The sequence below is a fragment of the Tyto alba genome, unplaced genomic scaffold (assembly GCF_018691265.1).
Source record: "Tyto alba isolate M040663 unplaced genomic scaffold, T.alba_DEE_v4.0 Super-Scaffold_28, whole genome shotgun sequence".
Classification (NCBI taxonomy): Eukaryota; Metazoa; Chordata; class Aves; order Strigiformes; family Tytonidae; genus Tyto; species Tyto alba.
In genome coordinates, this window is record NW_024881302.1 from 2,040,766 (window position 1) to 2,058,434 (window position 17,669).

The 17,669-nt window shown below is 50.4% G+C and overlaps 2 protein-coding genes across 2 annotated transcripts; one reads left to right on the forward strand and one right to left on the reverse strand.

Moving 5' to 3' along the window:
- Nucleotides 1-1,707: 1,707 nt before the first annotated feature.
- Nucleotides 1,708-6,516, forward strand: NOXO1 (NADPH oxidase organizer 1). Its single transcript, XM_009967870.3, has 8 exons — nt 1,708-1,879; nt 2,348-2,428; nt 2,538-2,613; nt 3,122-3,302; nt 3,566-3,759; nt 4,039-4,152; nt 4,440-4,554; nt 4,818-6,516. The coding sequence occupies exons 1-8, from the start codon at nt 1,814-1,816 to the stop codon at nt 5,470-5,472; spliced, it is 1,482 nt and encodes a 493-aa protein (XP_009966172.3). The 5' UTR covers nt 1,708-1,813; the 3' UTR covers nt 5,473-6,516.
- Nucleotides 6,517-6,939: 423 nt separating this feature from the next.
- Nucleotides 6,940-17,486, reverse strand: TBL3 (transducin beta like 3). The gene is made up of 22 exons (XM_032993596.2): nt 17,393-17,486; nt 17,142-17,193; nt 16,955-17,047; nt 16,632-16,679; nt 16,200-16,341; nt 15,608-15,692; nt 14,976-15,143; nt 14,578-14,653; nt 14,047-14,143; nt 13,439-13,635; nt 12,918-13,059; nt 12,397-12,455; nt 11,773-11,876; nt 10,945-11,095; nt 10,570-10,800; nt 9,731-9,801; nt 9,169-9,325; nt 8,716-8,774; nt 8,113-8,216; nt 7,819-7,890; nt 7,314-7,472; nt 6,940-7,171 (listed from the first exon to the last, which is right to left on the reverse strand). Exons 1-22 carry the CDS (start codon nt 17,449-17,451, stop codon nt 7,059-7,061), a joined length of 2,439 nt encoding a protein of 812 aa, XP_032849487.2. The 5' UTR covers nt 17,452-17,486; the 3' UTR covers nt 6,940-7,058.
- Nucleotides 17,487-17,669: the final 183 nt, after the last annotated feature.

A 17,669-nucleotide genomic window follows, 5' to 3' on the forward strand; every position in this document is an offset into this window, starting at 1 on the left:
CCTTGGTTCCAGCTATTTCTGAGCCATTTCAGGGCGAGCTTGGCCCCAGCTTTGCTGCCAAGGAGAAGCCTGTGAGCGTGGGCACGATGAGAGGGAGTCGGTGAAGGGGTTTGCCCCCTTGAGGACTGGTAGCTTTTAGATAAGCATGGTCGTAACGAATAAACTCCCTGGATGAAGTGATTTCACCTTACCTTTTGAGCCAGGTAGATTTGACGGCACGTGCTTTTGCCGGAGCCTTTGTGACCAGCGGGACGGAGGGTCCGGTTCCAGGGCTGCTGAGGGGCAGCGAGCTGCTTGGCATCGCCTTTCTGCAGGGCAGCTCCTGTCCCGCTTGGTGAGCCAGGAAATGCCCTGGAGATGCCACCCAAGGGGTTTTCCCAACAAATCTGCGCACACGACTGAAGTTCTCTCTGTATAAAGCTTGCCCTTCCCAATGGAGGACAGATATCCAGCAGCAATAGATCGAACTGCAACAAAAACACTTCTTTGTCCCCAGAAACTGCCACCCTGCTGCCCAGGAGCAGCCTTACGTGCTCATGAGACACAAACCAAGGCCTTGTGCACCATATTTTCTGGCTGTCTAGAAGGAATATTGCTTGGCCTCCTATTCAGTTTCGGGGGGGGGGGGGGGGGGGGGGGCGGTGGTGTTTGGTAGATGAAAAGCCATCCGCAGCTGTTGCTGAGGGTTTTGAGACACCAGGTGTAACTGGAAAATGAAAGGGAAGGCAGGGCTGAGCCTCTCAATCTGGGCTCCAATAATGATAATGATTCAATTTAAGCTTCATCAAAGAAAAGAGGGAGGGAGGATGGAGGAGGCGGTTTGATCACAGGGATGCCCATCAGCCAAGTCATAACCCGAGGCATGCTGAAGGGGCAGGTCAGTGAAAGGCCAGGCTTTCTGGGACTGGGATTACTGGTCCTGCCGCGCCTCCGGGCAGGGGGAGCTGGTCGGTGGGACGAGCTGCCGGTCGCCCCGGGGGTGGCTGTGGCCACCTGGCTTGATGCAGGACAGAGCACAGGGCACTTGGAGCTGAATCTCCATCGCGTATTTACACCTGAGGAGCTTTGGGACTTTTTCAGTCACACCCTGGGGGAATGTGTTTGTTCATCCTTTGCTCCGGCAACGCTGGCCTCAGCATCCCCCACTAATTTCTGAGAGCGTGCAAATATCGATATAGCTGCCAGAAATCCATTTAAAATCAAGTATCTTAGCAGCTGGGACAAAGCAGTAAAGAAAAGAGATTTCTAACAGCTAGCACACACGTCAAGTTGTGCCCGATTTTGTGCTTTACAACAAGCCATGTTCTTAATCAGTTTTTGGGCCTGGTGTGAGCGCAGCCCGGGCTGCAGGCAACTCCGACGGCCGCGACCCTGCAGTAAAGCCAGAAACACGGCGCGTCCATCCCTGGAAATGTACTTGAGATCTCCGCGGGTGTCGCTGCCCCGGTGACATCCCCGATGCCCAGCGATGATAAACAGACCCAGCCGCGGGGCCGGGCTCCCTTACCGGCATTATTCTAGTAAGGACGCGATAAGATAAGATGCTCTTCCTCCCCAGCTCTCTGACCTGTGCCCCCCGCCGCCACCTGCACCCGGGAGTATTTGCATGTTAAAAGCGGGGAGGGGGGGGGGGGGGGGGGAGATAAAAGGCACGTAGTAGTTTGCCAAATTACGGAATTTCTGCCAGCGTTACTGGGTGGAGGAGGAAGCGCGGGACGCCCGCGCCCTGCCTCCCGCTCCAGCGTATTTAACCGGCAGAATCCTGCCTGGAGCCACATCTCTGCTCGGGGAGGGACGCGCCGGCTCGGGGAAGATGAGCTGCGGCAGGTACCCGGTGGATGTGAAGGCTGTAGGCTTGATGCAATGCAGAAAGCAGAAGGTATTTGAATTTTTTTGTTGTTGTTGGATTTTTTTTTTTTTTTTTTTTTCTCCTTAAACATTTACAAATTGGGGAACTAGGGGGCTTTTTGAGTTGCCTTTACAGAGGTGTGTTTGCTTCTATCTCCGCAGCGTTGGGATTAGAGTCTTGTAATCTAAGACAGGAGTCTGGGACTTGTTTTTTTAATGGGCTTAATATCATAAGAAAATGGTTCTCTTGGATTCTGCTGTTTTTCTGGTAGCAGTGTCATAAAATTCTTCTGGTTTTAACAATGATTACCCATTTGGGGCCCTAAAATTAAGGAAATATTTTTATAGGTCTAACGTTTAATTTGATTTTTTGATGTGACAGTCTTTAGCCTGAAGCCAGAATGAAACCACAGGTCTTGGCAAATGCCAATTGTATCCAATATTGAACACTGTAATTAAAAAAAAAAAATAAAAATCCTTTTCCCTTTTATTTTTCCAGAACTACATGATATTAGTGTCTTGGTCAGATCAGAACAACATCCTCATCTACAGGACATTTGAAAACTTTAAGACATTCCATGTAAGTGAATATCTCCCTGAAACTAGGCTTCCCATCGTGGGAGGGGGGAAGGAGCCCAGCCGCGTGTTGGGGCTGGGAAGCACCACTATTCTCTCCTTCTCGCTTTTAGAAAGAGCTGAAGAGAAAATTCCCCATCGAGAGTGGCTCACTGAGGAGATCTGACCGGACAATACCCAGGTTTAAAGGTAAGGAGAACAAATCTCTGATGGACCAACAAACACGACAGCGCTGTGGGGGCCAGTTGTACCTGGTGGCACAGACTTCAGTCCCCGAGTCTGACCTTCCTCCGGAACAGACCGACAGCTCGCTCCTGGTCGCAGCGTGGTACTGCTGGGTTACATCAACGTGCTTGGGTCTATTACTGACTGAAAATAACCCAGACAGACCTTTTTTTTTTTTTTTTTTTAAATAGATAATTGGTAAATTAATATTACACTTTAAATATTGGCCCAGAGCTCCTTGTAACGTTCACATGTGAACAAAGATAAATTTTAGATATTAAAAATTTCTATCAGGCGCTATTAAAAATAATAGGGAGGCAGAGGCAGCTGCTGTCTCAGCTTCTGACAGTTTGGACTTGTGTGGGGAAGGGCGGTAGGTGAGGGCACCCCCCTGTTCAGGCGAACAATACTGCTCGTAGGGCACCCAGAGCCATTGTTGTCTTACACCAGCTTTGCTCCTGTTATTTTAAAGATGCAAATGTGAAGCAGAGGAAGAGCAGGAAGCTGAACCGGTGCCTGGAGATACTGAAACTGCTGGAAACTTACTCCCAGGAGCTGCTGAAAACAGATGCTAAAATCTCCCAGGGTGAAGACGTGATTCAGTTTTTCAAGGCACAGACCCAAGACCTAGATCCCTCCTTTCCTGAAAACAGGTATGAAGTCAGATTTGTATTTTTGTGTTTGTATGTGTCTTCATGAAACAGAAATATTATAGAGTATGGGTAGAAGAGAAATAAGTTACATACTGGAACGGCAGAGCAGGGAAGTTCCACCAAATGTTTTAATGCACATTTATGTCGTTTCTGATGCCTAAGCTTTTCTTAGCCTACTGCCTAGATGATTTTACCAAAATTCATACTAAACTCAACCTGCCATCTGAGTTTTTAGTAAACCAACATTAAACTTGACTTTTCAGTGTTGTGATAATGCCATCAGAAATCGGAGGGGAAAAGAAAAACCAGCCACGGCAGCAGCTCTCCTCTATTACACATCCCCAGGCATCCCAGAGCTACAGATGCATCGAAACCTTTGAAACCAAAGACGCAAAGAACGAGACTTTCAAAGTCGCTAAGAGGGAAATTGTTGAAGTGTTAATCAAAGACATGACTGGTATGTTTGACAGGGATTCTTCAGTTTCAAGGAGGGATGGTGCAGACTGATTCACGGCTTGGCAAACGCCAAGTCAGGAGCATCGTGGGTGCGGGTGGGCGTTTGTCCACGTGGTGTGCTTACCTGGATTTACATGGCAGGAAAGAACAAAGTGGCAGCAGAGCCTTGGCCAAGCTCTGCAGAATGTCCCTCCTGCCTCTTGTGGCAGAGCAGCCAGGGATCACGCTCATCTCTCTACTTGCAGGCTGTTAAAAAACATTTTTTGGCTCTTTGCTGCAGGATGGTGGCTAGTGGAAAATGCAGACAAGCAGATAGCCTGGTTCCCAGCCTCGTACCTGGAAGAGATTGACATCCACAAGGACATCCAGAATGCCTTGAGCTCAAACGAGGAAGGTAAGTCTGCTTCTGGCTCCCTGGAACATCACATTCCTCCTTCAAAAAAACATGAGTTCTGCAAAAACCCCACCACTTTAACCATTGCTTGGAGTTCCTGCCTGGAGCTCTGACTTTCCTGAGCAGCTCTGCCACCAGCTGTGGATCCCTGAGCAAACCAGTCACTCACAGGGACACACACCCTGCAGCTCTCGCTGGCTGCCCAGGGCTGCTGAGCTGCTCTGTCCCAGGGGTGGAGGCGTTTTATCTGCAAGGCAAAACCGACGTGTGTCCCCTTCTCCCTGCAGCCAGCCTGTACTTTGTTGTGCGGGCCTATGAGTCTCAGAAGGCAGACGAGCTCTCCCTGAACGGCGTCGTCGTGGAGGTGCTCAGAAAATCTGAAGACGGCTGGTGGCTGATCCGGTAAGGCAGCTTTTCCGAAGCTCTCCTCCTCCCCTGAGGCAGCCAGTTCCCTGCTGCAGGTGCCTCTCGCCTGCTCCTCCCCAAGCGGGGTGCAGAGCGGCTCCCCCCAGGCTGACTGCCCTCTCCTGGGGATGGTTTTCCCCTTCCTCATGCCCCACGTACAGCACAGCACTGCAGCTTCCTGTGGGCGCTCTGCTCCCTCCCCTTGGTCTGAGCCGGGAGAAGGGCTCTTTCCAGTGTTGCTTTTCATCCTTCCCCCTCAGGTACAACGGCCATACCGGCTACATGCCCTCCATGTGCCTCCAGCCCTACAAGAATCCTCACCACAAGCTCCAGACTATCATAACCTGTGGGCTCAACGTCTCCACCCCAAATCTCTGCTCTTCCCTGGTGGCTCCCCAGCCCCGGGGCGAGGCCGCAGGACGGCGCAGGGTGCAGGCTTGCTCTGCCCTTCACCAGACCCAAGAGGATGAGAGTTCTCCAAGAAGCAGATCGAGGTCTCTGCCCAGGGCCAGCTCCACCCCGGAGCTGGAGTCAGACAGCTTGTCCCTCAGCTCGGGGAGCGGCAGCGAGCGGGACGGCCGCCTGAGCTGGAAGCCTGACTTGTCAAGATCTCTGCCCGAAGTCGAACAGGCCAGGAGCTCTCCCCTGGGGCACGCCTTGGCCTCACACAGCAGCAAATCTCCACGCCTCACCCGCCAGGACAGGAACGATTCGGGCTTTGTGGAGTCATCTGCAGCCGATCTAAGTTGCTCCCTCCCTGACCACGACTTGGCCGCTTGTGTCCCCAAGGTGCCCGTGCGCCCCTCGGCCCACGAGATCCTCCAGAAGTGCAGCACCGTCACCAAGCGAGCCGTGCAGCAATCCTCTTCCCGGCCGGCACTCCAGGCTCTTCTTCCTCTCCCGAGCGCTCACTAGTGCCCTCGGGGAGGACACGGACCCAGCCACGACCGAGAGCCAGGCACCCTCCTCCCCCAAAGTCCCGCAGGAGCCACGGGCAGCGGCATGGGGAGTGCCAGGGCTTGGGATCGTCACCTTCCAAGGATACGGTTAGATCCCAACAGAACGTGCGTGGAACGCGCGGCTTCCGTGGGCAACACCGACCCGTGCTGCGGCCAGTCTGGCTGGGGAGCCACGAGGGGCTTTACTGAAGTCAGCGGGAGAGGGTTTAGTGGTTTAACGTATCAGGGGAGTCACGGCAGCTGCGGCTCTGGCAGCTCCTGCGCCAGTCAGAGGTCACTTCAGATTCAGTTAATTTTCCCTCGGGCAGGTATTTATCCTGCGGTGCGGTACGTGAAAATTTCACAATCCTTCTGGTGTTAGTTCCCAGCCGGGGCCGGCTGGCAGAGTGCTGCAGCCACCCTGAACAGCAGAGCACAGCCCCGACAGCCCCCCCTTGGGAAATCCAGAGCTACAATTACTGGGACGGGATGATGCAGCCATGCCAATGTCATTTATCTGAACCCCCTATCTTTTATATATATATATACATATTTTTTTAAGGTTAGATTAACTTGCGTAGTGGAGAACTGGCCATCAAATATATGAACTGGCTGGATCTGCTGAATGCTGTGAGAACACAAGAACCTGTTGGCTAGGAACCTCGTCTCTGACCATTCCCTGCAGTGATGTCTGTGCAGGCACAGGAACAAAAATGGTGGTAGTAGAGCTTGTTTCCCAACTGGGTAAAGGGGTCAGGGCTCGTTTTTATGAATAAAACATTCCCCTTTCAAGGGGCTCTGATAGTTACTCAAACTCACAGCAGTTCTCATCCTAAACTCATTTGCTAGAATTGAGTTAGAAAAATAGTTACAGGAAAACTTAAAGACTTTTATATAGATTGCTCTCTTTAGTTATTCTCCCATGTATCTGTTACTTTTTTTTGAAACAAGCGATTTAACCAACTTGCGTGGTGTTTATGTTGTTCTCAATTTTATATGGTTTTGTCTCTAAAATAAAAGATAAATAGCTACAAAGACTGCTTGTTTTGTATACTTCAGGAATTTGCTAGCTGGGGAATTAAAGTGGTGCTCACGTTCCTCCCAGGTGCTCACACTCAGGGTGACCTGCCTCGGCCCAGGCTGCATTTTGCCCAAGCAAAGAAAATATTCCATGACACAACCCTGATGAATACGCGCTGCCTAGCCGGGCTGCGGGACAGGACACCACACCGCCAGTCGCCTCTCCCAGCTCTGCAGGATCCTTAAATCCCCAGTAAAGACCAACTGCTTGTTCCAAGCCAGGTTCTGCCTTTTCTCCAAACTAAGTGCTTGCTGTTTAAGTGTCTGGGCCTGAAAATTCAGGGTGTGAGAACACAAAGGGAAACCACGAAGAAATGGCCCTTTTCACTCAATTAAGCCCCAAGGAGACCGAGCGCTGGACTTGTTTTGGAAATTCAAACTTTAAAAATTTATTATAAAATACAGGAGTATTCCAGCTGCCATACCTGGTGGGAAAGCAGTTCAGGCTCTCCCCTCTGGAAAGAGCAACGGGTGGGAGGAGGGTCACGAAGTCGTGTCTTGCTGCTGGGAGGCATCCGCCAGCCTCATGTTTTGCCACATGAAATCAATGAACATGGAGGCCTGCAGCAACCGGCTCAGCCTCTGAAAATGGCGCTCTGCAAAGAGAGAAACGCCACGGTTGGCAGCACAGGAGAGCGAGCTCACCGGACCGGCGGGCAAAAATCGCTCTTCTCTTTAGACCAAGGCCACCAGGGAGGAGCCCTCGGGCTCCCAGCCCGTCCCCGCGGCGCGACTCACCCGTGTACGGCAGCAGCGACTCCACAGCGGGTTTAATGCCCGAGTACTGCAGGAGGCTGTCCGGTGCTTCGTGCTTCAGGAGGGTTTCAATCACAGCTTGGGCTTCGTGGCAGTTCCGAGTGTTTGTATTCCACGTCACCAAGAATGTCAACACCGCCTCTAGGGTGGAAGACGGGTACACGCCGGCTGTGCCACGGGCGCTGGACACGCCAAATCACCGAGTATCTCTTCTGTTTTAGAGCGGTTCAGCTCCCCCACGCCGTGACCAACGAGCCCAGAGGGGCAGAACAACCATTTCTTGAGCTGCCACCTCCCCGAGCAGGGGGTGGTGAGGCCGGGCAAAGCCACCCGCCCCAGCTCAGAGCAGCAGCTGGTGGGCGCCATGAGCAGCTGGAGCTCAGTGCTAAACGCTGAGTCTAGGGAGATTCCTCTCCTTTTCAGTTCAGTTGAGAAAACAAGCCCCTGACCTGAATGGTTTTAGCGCCTAAACCACGTTGCAACAAACCTTTCTGATCCTTCCGGAGCCGAACAATGTTCTCTTCCAAGTGCTTTCTCCCATCAGCTTCCTTCAGGATGGCTGCAGAAAAGAGAAATGAATAGTCCACGCCGGAGTCCAGCCCATGCACCCGTGGGCTGAGAGCAGGGAGACCATTTGTTACTGGGGGTGATTTCACTTAGGAAAAGAGGAGTCAAGAGAGAAAGGGAAAACTGAGGCTTCCAATTAGACTTTATAGTCTGGACGAGATGTTCTGGAAAGCAAAGGCGGCAGAAAAAACGCCTTCAGAGCGCAGGGACTCACCTTTGACCACCATCAACACCGTGTGCGGCCGATCCAGAGAGATCGCCAACCCCAAAGCTTTGAGGTACCTCTTCTCATGAAGCAGGTTAGAAAGCTCTTGCTCTCTGGAAAACAAATCAGGGTCAAGAGAGTGAGACAAATATTTGGGTGGGGAAAAAAAAAAAAAAAAAGCTATCTAGAAAGTAGATTTGGCAATAATAGCGTGCAGAGGTTTAATGCCAAGAAGTAAACGCAGCTTGGCAATGAATGCCTCGGTGCCCTCAGCGTGCAGATAATCACCCTGGCACGTCCGAGGGCTCCCTGAACTATTCAGTGCTGGCTGAAGCAGGGGAAAGTGAAAGTAGGTTTCAGCAGCTTGACTTTGCTTATCTTAGCAGTGCATAAACATAAAACTAATCAATTGTCAAGCTGACAGTATTATAGCAAGGCTTTGCAGGAACTAAAGATAAACTACCAAATAGAAGAGTCTACTGTGCCTTGACAGCCTCTAAATAGCTAAGTGATGCAATATTCGGATCAGATGGAGCTGGATGGCTCTAGGTGTGGACAGTTTCACTGGACAGTTTGCCTTGCGCAGCTCATTACTGGACAGGATCAACTTACTTCATAATCTGCTCCTCCTGTTTAGCTTGCGCCTCTTTCTCTTCAATTTCAGTGACATCCTATTAAAAAAATAATAAAAAAAAAAAAAAACGAATAAAACTTTGTCAAATCTTGCTTTAATACAGATGAATCTTTATTTAGCCATCAAGTGATTGCAGCAAGATCTCCAGGTCACGTAATTTAAGTGTTAAATCCAGTAACTCTCAACTTCCCTCCAAGCCACCTTTACAACACCAGCACCGGGCAGGCTGCTGAGCCCCATCTGCTGTTCCTTTTACAAAACCCCCCCAAGCCTCAAGATATGCCTTACTGACCCAATTTCAAAGTGCAGAAAACGAGGAGAGCACGTGCCATGCTGGAATAGCGAGGAACAAGCCCCTGGGATCCTGAGCTCTCCAACTGCGTGCTGATTACTAACCCAGAGAGGAGACACAGACAGACCCCATTCCGCACCTTCCACAGCACGATGCAGGAGTCGCTGGATGCTGTCACAACCAGATCATCTTGCTTGTTAGAGTGAAGACCCCAGATTTTATCCTCGTGACCATCTAAAGTTTTCACACACTCATTTGTTTTGATTGTCCAGAGTTTTAAGAGACCATCAGAACCGCTTTGGGGAGAGAAAGAAACACAACAAAAAAACCCAATGCACAGATCCATTCTCACTCTGCCCCACCTCAAATATCAGGTGTAATTCTCCCATCCCACTGCTTTCCAAACAGCAGCAGAATTAACCAGAAATGTCAAGGGCGAGATGCAGCCTCAGCTCTGCCTAACTACAGTGTTTGTCACCAACCCAGCGCCGTCAGCAGCTCACTGGAATGCACAGTGCAGCAGGAGAAGAGGAAGATAAGTTAGCTCCTGCAGAAAGCCTGGCATAAACATGGCCTCTTCCCATCAGTCTTTCCAAATCCGTTGCACAAGACTCTTCCCTCTTGCTGCTGTTATCAGCTGAGAGATTTCTCTTCTGATTAGTTTTGGCATCTTCCTTTAGACTCCTGGTGTAGGCACGTACCTGCTGAGCAGTTGCGTTCCTCGGCTTACAAAAATGATTTTCAGTACGGAGGCATCGTGACCTTCAAAGGTCTGGAAAACAGAAAGGAAGCTCGAAAGCGTTAAGAGTTGTTGCCTGCCCTTTCAAGGGGATAATATTTCCTTCTGAATCGCTAAGTTCCAAAAAGCAGCCTCCATCCTTGGGACTATTACAGTAGGTTAAAAGGGCAGCAGGAAATTACTTGTCCCCATACCATTTCTTCAACCAACCCGCCTGCTTGAGCTTGTTGGCCAAGGTCACATTGCAAACGGTGTGAACGGTGAGGCCAGCTGCACAGGCTGCCCCCCCAAAAAGGCTGATTCCCCCGTCACTGCACGAAGCGCCCGCGCAGGGAGGTAAAGCTGCTGGGCAGAGCGTGGCACCGAGTTAGCAACTGCCTTTCTCACAGTCTTAGTGAGACACCACTGGACTGGAAAAACAGTTGTTCTGCGAAGAGGGAGTCTGAAATCTCAACCTGTGTGTTTTGACTTGATGGCCACAGCTGTGTCAGGCAAAGCCAGCCTTCTTTCAATAGCGTGAATGTGCTTTTCCCCTACGATCAACCACGTTGCTCCTTGGTTAGCTAGAAAAGAAATCACTTGAGCACTGGGCAGATGGCCCAGTCCTGGAGCTCTGCATGTAGCTCACAGCTCCAAGATCCCCGAGAACAAGGCTAGACCTGGATAGCTCTCCCTTCAGCATGGCCACGTTGCTATGTTTCAGCTGCACTAGGTAGCACATGCTTTTCTAAAGCAGCTTTAATCCACCCCCATAACATGCCAGGGTTGTCTAGAGGAAGGGGCAGTCGGAGCTCTCATTACCTTCAGACAGCTGAAGTCCCGAAGACCCCAAAGCTTCAGGGTCCCGTCTGCTGACGAGGTGGCCAAGATCTGATCCACTGGGGAAAACTGCACACACCAGACCCCACGCTTATGTCCGGTGAAGACACCCAGCAAAGAGCAATCGGAACAGGACCACAGCTTGGCCAGCCGATCCTGCGAGCCTGTGGCAATCAGCTTGTCATTTGGAGAAACTGCCACGCTGTTTATGTCCTGGGGAAGTCACACAAGTACAGAGAGAGCAGAGCAGTTTAAGCCTTTCTTCTAGCTGCCAGACAGGTAATAAATGCAGGGTCCAACACAGGAAAAAAAGATCTAAGTACTAAAAGCGTCTTCTAACGTCTGGTGGAGCTTTACCTTGTTATGACCCCTCTCGGTCACTTTTGCATGAAGGGTTTCTGGACTGGAGATCAAGGCTGCTTTTGCTTTGGAAGTGAGGGATTCCGGGATATTCCAGATCTTGATCGTGCAGTCCTGACTGCTGGTTACTATGAAGTTTTCTTTCAGTCTGAAAGAAATAAAAATGACAAGTGTAAGGAAGCAAAACAGTGGCTTCCCCTGCACACACCAAAAAAAAAAAAAGACCCTCTCCTCCCCTACTGGGATCTACACACATTCAGTCACTCTGCTGGGATGTGAAACTGCATTTTCATGTGTTTTCAAGCTTTCATTTGATTTAGGTCCCTGGGATAGCCTCCAGCAATTCAGACATTAGGCAAGAGCGTTGCTAGCTCTCTTCATTTCGAGACAAAGGTGTACTGCAGCTCTTGGACAGGCAAGCTGGGCTTCCAGACTGTCAGGCAGCACAAAGAAAGGAGAAGAGCTGATAAACAGACGTGCTGTTCAAGCAAGCACCTTCGTGGACACGTTCCCTTCACTTCCCAACCCTCCTCCCCACATCACTCAAGCTTTATCTGGCAACTTAACCTGCTGCTGCTCTTTAAGGCAAATGGGAGTTAAACTGACAAAGAAATGCAAACTTCACAACTAATGGGCAGACAAATGTGCGTTCAAAAAAAAAAAAGTCAGCCTTCCTTCAAACTCAGAGCACCATGGCAAGCTGGGACCAAGAACGAGAACCAGCACGGCTCAGAGCCAGGCAGCCACAAAACATTCACCCTGAGGATCTGCAAAGCAGCCGTGACTCGTGCTTGCCAACGGAAACCCTCGTCCAATTTTTATTACCTTGAGCAAGAGACAGCGCCTACCCCATGCGCGTGCCCCAATCCTTGGGCAACACAGATCACCCTTCCACCTTTGCTCATCCGCCAGACCCGAAGGCTTTTGTCCTGTAACGGGAGAGGACAGAAACCGCTGAGGTTTTTTTGACAAGTGATCAGTTCCCCACGCATTCACCACGTCCCTGAGCCTGACTATTCACTTATTTCCCAAGCCTGAATCTTTGCCTGCATTCGCCAGGGCGGGTGAGGGCAGACACAGCCAAACACAGGGCACTGCAGTCTGGGATTCCAGCGTGGAGGTTTAGTTCTGGGTGTATCAGGGCAGTTGACACCTTTTTTTCCAGCACAGTTTTTACGCACAACTCCCCATCAGTCTCACACTGACATCTCTAATGCAAGAGCAAGACTCTTTGAGAATGAGACATCTCCTTTCAGGCTACTAAATCACATTTCCCCAGGGACAACATTAAAAAGGGATAAGGGAAGGACATTGTATTTGGGGGATGTAGCAGACAGAAATTCCATCTTAACAAAATACCCTTCTGGATCACCAAAAAAGGGAGACAACAACTCTCACCATAAAAATCACCTGAAATTAAGTTTCATTAAATGAAGAAAACGAGCACACCTTAGCACAGCTGACGAACATCAAGCCTTTCCTGAAGACATCCAAAGCAAGAATTGTTTCTAAACAGAAGGAAAAACAGCTGGGTGCAAAGTAATACTGAAATCAGACAACAATAATGTGTGTCCACTGCTTTCTAACTGGGGGACAGGTTTGGGACACTCAGGAACATATCCACTCTCACTGTGGAGTGACTGGCTGCTCGCGGCATTGCTGCGAGCCTGTCACTTGCAGCCACAAAACTGCATTCAGAGCTCACACTCACATACCAACATCCTGAGCCTCAATTTCAATCGATCTCACTGCTAGTGAAAGGGACTGAACTGACCTGGAAAAAAGAAAACTAGCACCTGAAAAATCAGGACTGCATAATATATCCTTAATCCACACAACTCCAGAACCTATTGTGAAGCTGTTCCAGAGAATTCAAGGGCTTCAGTTTTCACCGAAGAGTGGTGAGAGAAGCTGGATAACAAAATACTTGCACATCTCCCACCCGCCACGTCAGAGCTGAGCACGCACACCTGTGTGGCCGTAGAGGATCTGGCAGTGTGCTGTTGCCAGTTCAAACACTTTCAGCTGAGGGCTGTTGGTAGCCACAACAATGTGAGAATCGCCGGGCCCGAGGAACTTCACGTCCAGAACCTCATCGTTGTAACCTGCAAGCTGAGGGCAGCAGAACAGGAACAGTTTAACAGGGAGAGGTCAGCTGGTTAGAGAAGGACTGAATGGCACCGTGCTCAGTCAGGCTGCATTACTACCACTTTTCATTTAATACTGCATGTAAAAAATCTTTTTCATACGTAAGCTGGAGCACAAGGGGCATTTCTGGCTAGGCTTGTTCTGCTTTCTTCTTCCCATATCTGTCTCTCTGCAATATTCCGTCAAACCACCCCACCAGTGAAATTGGCTTTCTGGCTTGTAACCAAGGAACAGTTCAAGTACAGGCAGAAGAGGGCACCCCTGGACAAAGCTTTCACCAGAAGCAGAGCTGATCCTCAAGTACGGATAAAGGAAGAGAAAAAGGGAGGCTGAGGGTCTTTACCTGCTTCCTGAGCTGAAGAGTCTGAGCGTCATATAAAACAATGTTGTGTTCCACAGACACCGTGACAATCTCCTTTCTCTCAGGCACGAGCACGCACTGGGTGAGACTGCGCTCGCTGGCCTCCTCCTTCAACTCGAAGGGCACAGGCTGGGTATACACACAAGCAGCTGTGGCAACTTCCCAAACTTTCAAGATGCCTAACAAAAATGATGATATAAATTATCTGTCAGAGCCACTCTTTCAGACAGAGATGGTCCAAAGAACATGAACCAAACCCTGGCCTTGCCTACTGGAAAAAGCAATGGAGCTTTAAGGCAGGACTGCAGAGACATCCAATCACAGGGGCACAAAGGGCCACAAAGATTTTCTTCTTCACTCCAAATCAAACTTTACTGCGGGCTGAAAATATACATCGTTAAAGCTCCACAGCATGCCTGCTCAATCCTTCTCATTCACTGCTCTCAGAGGAACGCAGGAGAAGGCTCTGCTCTCAGCCCAAGGCTTCTGCCACATAAAGAACACACGTCCCACAACAACGGCGACGCGGCGGTGTTAGTACTGTCCTTCCTCAGCCTCCACATCTGGCAGCAACGTGCCAGGACACTCACCTTTGCTGCCAGCTGTGACCAAGTGCAACCCTGGTTTCTTCACGCCCAGTTGAGAGAAATCTCCTTTTTCAGGTAACAAAACGGCAGCTTCCACGCTCTGCAAGAGAGTTGCCCAAACACCAGCTGAGCCCGAGGGACCAGAGTCCCATTTCAGCAACCAGAGCTGCGCAACAGCCCGCTAGTGCTGACAGCCACCCCCCCCACCCCGCTCCTCTGCCACCAGGGACGGGCAGGGAAACGCCACCAGAGAACAGAATTTTGACACAACTGCCCTTCCTTTCTCCTCCAGCACTGGGGCGGTGGAGGTGGTGGTGGCATGTATTTCTTCAAACTGCCCAGATGCGACCACACCAGGCAAGGAGAGAAAGGAAATAAACAGCTTTAGACACAAGGATTTAAGGTCTCTGGAAAGCCCAAGGGAGAGAAACCTGATTTCACAGTATATAGGAACTTAAAGAGGAAGAGGTACCACAGGACCGTTACCTAGAAACTACAAGAGATCTCAAAGAAATAAATAAAATGCAATTTCACCTCGTAGACAGGGACGGTTCGTTTACTTTCTCTGGTTTTCAGGTCCCACACCATGCAGATTTTATCCCGGCCAGAACTGCAAGTTAAAAGAGCAGTTTCAATGCTAAATCCATTCAACTCAAAGCTGTGAGTAAAAATTTGGAATCTCGGGAGTTCAACACCTCTCTGAAGGGACCCACGTGAAAGGAAGCACCAGCCTTCCATGTGGCAGTGCCGTATATTGCCAGAAACACAGGTGCTGACAGCCTCAGCTACTCAGTTGTATGGCTGAGCAGAGACTGAACACCTGTAGCAGTCCTCCTCCCAGGAGAACCTTCCCAGACCCTCCAGAAACACCCAGGCTCTGGCGGGAGGCAGGGTGAACGGGAGAGAAAGGCAAAGTCTCTGCAAGGTTTTACCTAATGAGCGTGTTTCCATCTGCAAACGCCAGCGAGGTGACAGCACTGAAGTGGCCGTCCAGCATGGCAACACACTTGCTGGAATTCAGGTCCCAGATGCGGATTTTGTAGTCAATGGAGGAGGAGAAGAGTTGCAGCCGGGAGATATCAGGGTGGAACTGAACAAGGCTAAACAGAAGGAGATGCACTTGAACAGGACAGGAATAAACTATTTGGCATGCTGGCATGAGCCCAACATTTAAATAAGTACACATTCTACGCAAGGAGTTTGACAGATTGATCGATACGACTTTATAAGAGGACTTTCTTTGTAGGATTTCATTCCTCCACCACCCACCAGAAAAATTTACAACTGGTCTTTGTCAGTCTTTCCATATTCTTGAAGTATAGCAGTTAGCAAGCACAGATATTCAACTGAGATTCCAACAAACTTCTTGACCAAACTGTTTCTGAGATCAAGTCAGGCACAGCCCTGCTCCTTCACTAGACACCTCAAAACTCAGGAAGCAGAAGAGCCCAGAACCTGCTTGGAACGGGCCTTTACATTCCATCAACTCAAGACATTTCACATCAATCCCAGTGTCCAAGCACCACGCTAATGGCAGTAACTGACAAATATGTCTCGTCCTTACTGTACAACTCCTGAAGATCCTTTTAGGTTGTGTGTGCAGTACTGTTTGATCATATCCCAGATCTTAATGGTGCTGTCACAGCCACCTGGGAAAAGAAGGGTGTATAAAAATGAACTACGGAGGAGATACGCCAGGAGGTCCAACACATCAGCAACTGTAAAATTTCATGGGTTGCAAAGGCAGCAGACAGAAAAATGAATCCAGTAACAGCCACCCATGTCCACAGAAGTCCACAGAGCACCTTATGCTTTCAGGGGGCTGGGCAAAATCTGACTGCTCCCAGCCAAACCTGAAGTACTGTGAAGTTCTAGGGCATGCCTGACCTCCTTCACCTCCGAGAGTCCCTGTTCTACACCAGGATAACTACACCACACTGTGTCACATATACTTGATATTTATCAGCATTTTACTAAGTATATTTCAGACAGAGCATTGAAAGGATCCCTTCTTGTCTAGCAAGATGCCATTTCTATCTAAGCAAAACCTCTTCTGACTATGTCTGAATTCAAGAGATGCCTCAGGCTGTGTCCAGCTGAGCTAAATTATTCAAAAGCAGAAGGGCCCCTCAGGTGACAGGGAAATAGGGCAGTACCTGTGGCTAACAACGTTGAAGTGGAGTCAAAGGCCATGCTAGCAACCGGTGCTGTGTGCACGGCTTTCCACGTGCGAACACACTTGTTCTCTCGCCAGTTCCACTGCTTCAGCAACAGGGCTCGGCTCCCCGTCACGAGGATCTACGCCAAAGCAAAACCAAGGGAAACATGAGTAACTACTAATCAGATTGCAATTTCTTTCAGCGGCCACAGGCAAAGCACAGAAGCGTCAGTTGCTATGACTCTCCTGAAGCTCAGTCGCTCAGCATTCCTCTGTCAGACTTGAGCCCAGGAGGGGAAGATGGATGAAAGTGCCTGAGGAGACTCGGCAGAGATCTCTGAAAATGCAAGGTCCTTCCAGGCTCAGCGTTCGCTGGCTTTACCAGGAGGCCTGACAGAGCAGCACAGAAAATCACAAACCAAAGACATACCTCGTCATCGGGGCTAAGGACAAATGAAGTGACATCCTCTTCATCATCCTATAAAAATGAAAAGAAAAAAACCCCGCAGTTAAACCACCCATGGAGCGCTCTCAAAGCTCCCTTCCCTCAGTGATTCTGCTGACACTGAACGCAGCCAGCAGCTCCCAGGGACCACACAAATAACATCTGTCTGTGCTTAGAACCGTTCTCATCCTCCCCTCCACTTCCCACTCTCGGGAGCTTTACATCAGCAGCTGCCGATTGGGGTGAAATGCCCCAGGAGCCCCAAAAACCCCTCGGCTGTTTCCTCACCAGAGGCTGGATCTCCTCACCTGCTGGAGGCTGTGCAGGGCTCCCGTTTCTACCTCGATGACATTCAGCTTGGACCCGCAAGGGCAAAACATGAACTTTCCATCTCGGTTTATCTGGAAAAAAGGGAACGGAAACCAGGAAAATTATGGAACTGGGAGACGGGGTAATTCCCAAACGCGCCCCTTGCTGCCTCGATTCGAGCGTTACCTGGACTCGCCCGCCTTTGTAGAACGGCTCGATTTTCCTCGATACGACGTAGCTGGAAGGGGAGGAAAAAAAAAAAATTAAAAAAAAAAAAAAAAAAAAAAAAAAAAAAAAAAGAGAAACACGCAGACCGGCGGTTAAACCGAAACTGCGGCGGCCTGTGAGCTCCCGACCGCGCCGCCACACGCGCCCAGCCCCCCGATCCCACCGCTCCCCATGATCCCACCAGCCTCCCCGATCCCGCTGCTCCTCACTTGGTCTTGAAGCGAACGGGGCTGGCGGCGGCCTCCATGGCTGCCCCCTCCGCCGCCATGGCGGCCCCCGCCGCGCTCCGCGTGCCGCCAGCTTCCGGAGGGGCTTACTTCCGGCGCACGCCAGCGACGCGCTGACGCCAGCGGCGCCATCTTTGCTGTGGGCAGGAGGCGACGGCCACGGTACCTCCGGGGGAAACCGCCCGGGGCAACCCCTGAACCACTCCCAGCGTGATCCAGCCGAGCATTCCCTGCCCGCTCCGAATAAACAACTTCCCGG

Bases quoted from the DNA above. Each gene is read 5' to 3' on its own strand.
- TBL3 (XM_032993596.2), bottom strand. From the start codon at position 17,451: ATGGCGGCGGAGGGGGCAGCCATGGAGGCCGCCGCCAGCCCCGTTCGC. The intron at 15,144-15,607 runs GTAAGGACGAGA...CCTTCTGTTTAG, and splicing joins GGATCTTCAGGAGTTGTACA to CCTTGTTCAGTTCCACCCTG. The intron at 13,060-13,438 runs GTAAAGACCCTC...TGCTGCCCTCAG, and splicing joins CTCTTCAGCTCAGGAAGCAG to CTTGCAGGTTACAACGATGA.
- NOXO1 (XM_009967870.3), top strand. From the start codon at position 1,814: ATGAGCTGCGGCAGGTACCCGGTGGATGTGAAGGCTGTAGGCTTGATG. The intron at 3,303-3,565 runs GTATGAAGTCAG...TTGACTTTTCAG, and splicing joins CCCTCCTTTCCTGAAAACAG to TGTTGTGATAATGCCATCAG. The intron at 4,555-4,817 runs GTAAGGCAGCTT...CTTCCCCCTCAG, and splicing joins GACGGCTGGTGGCTGATCCG to GTACAACGGCCATACCGGCT.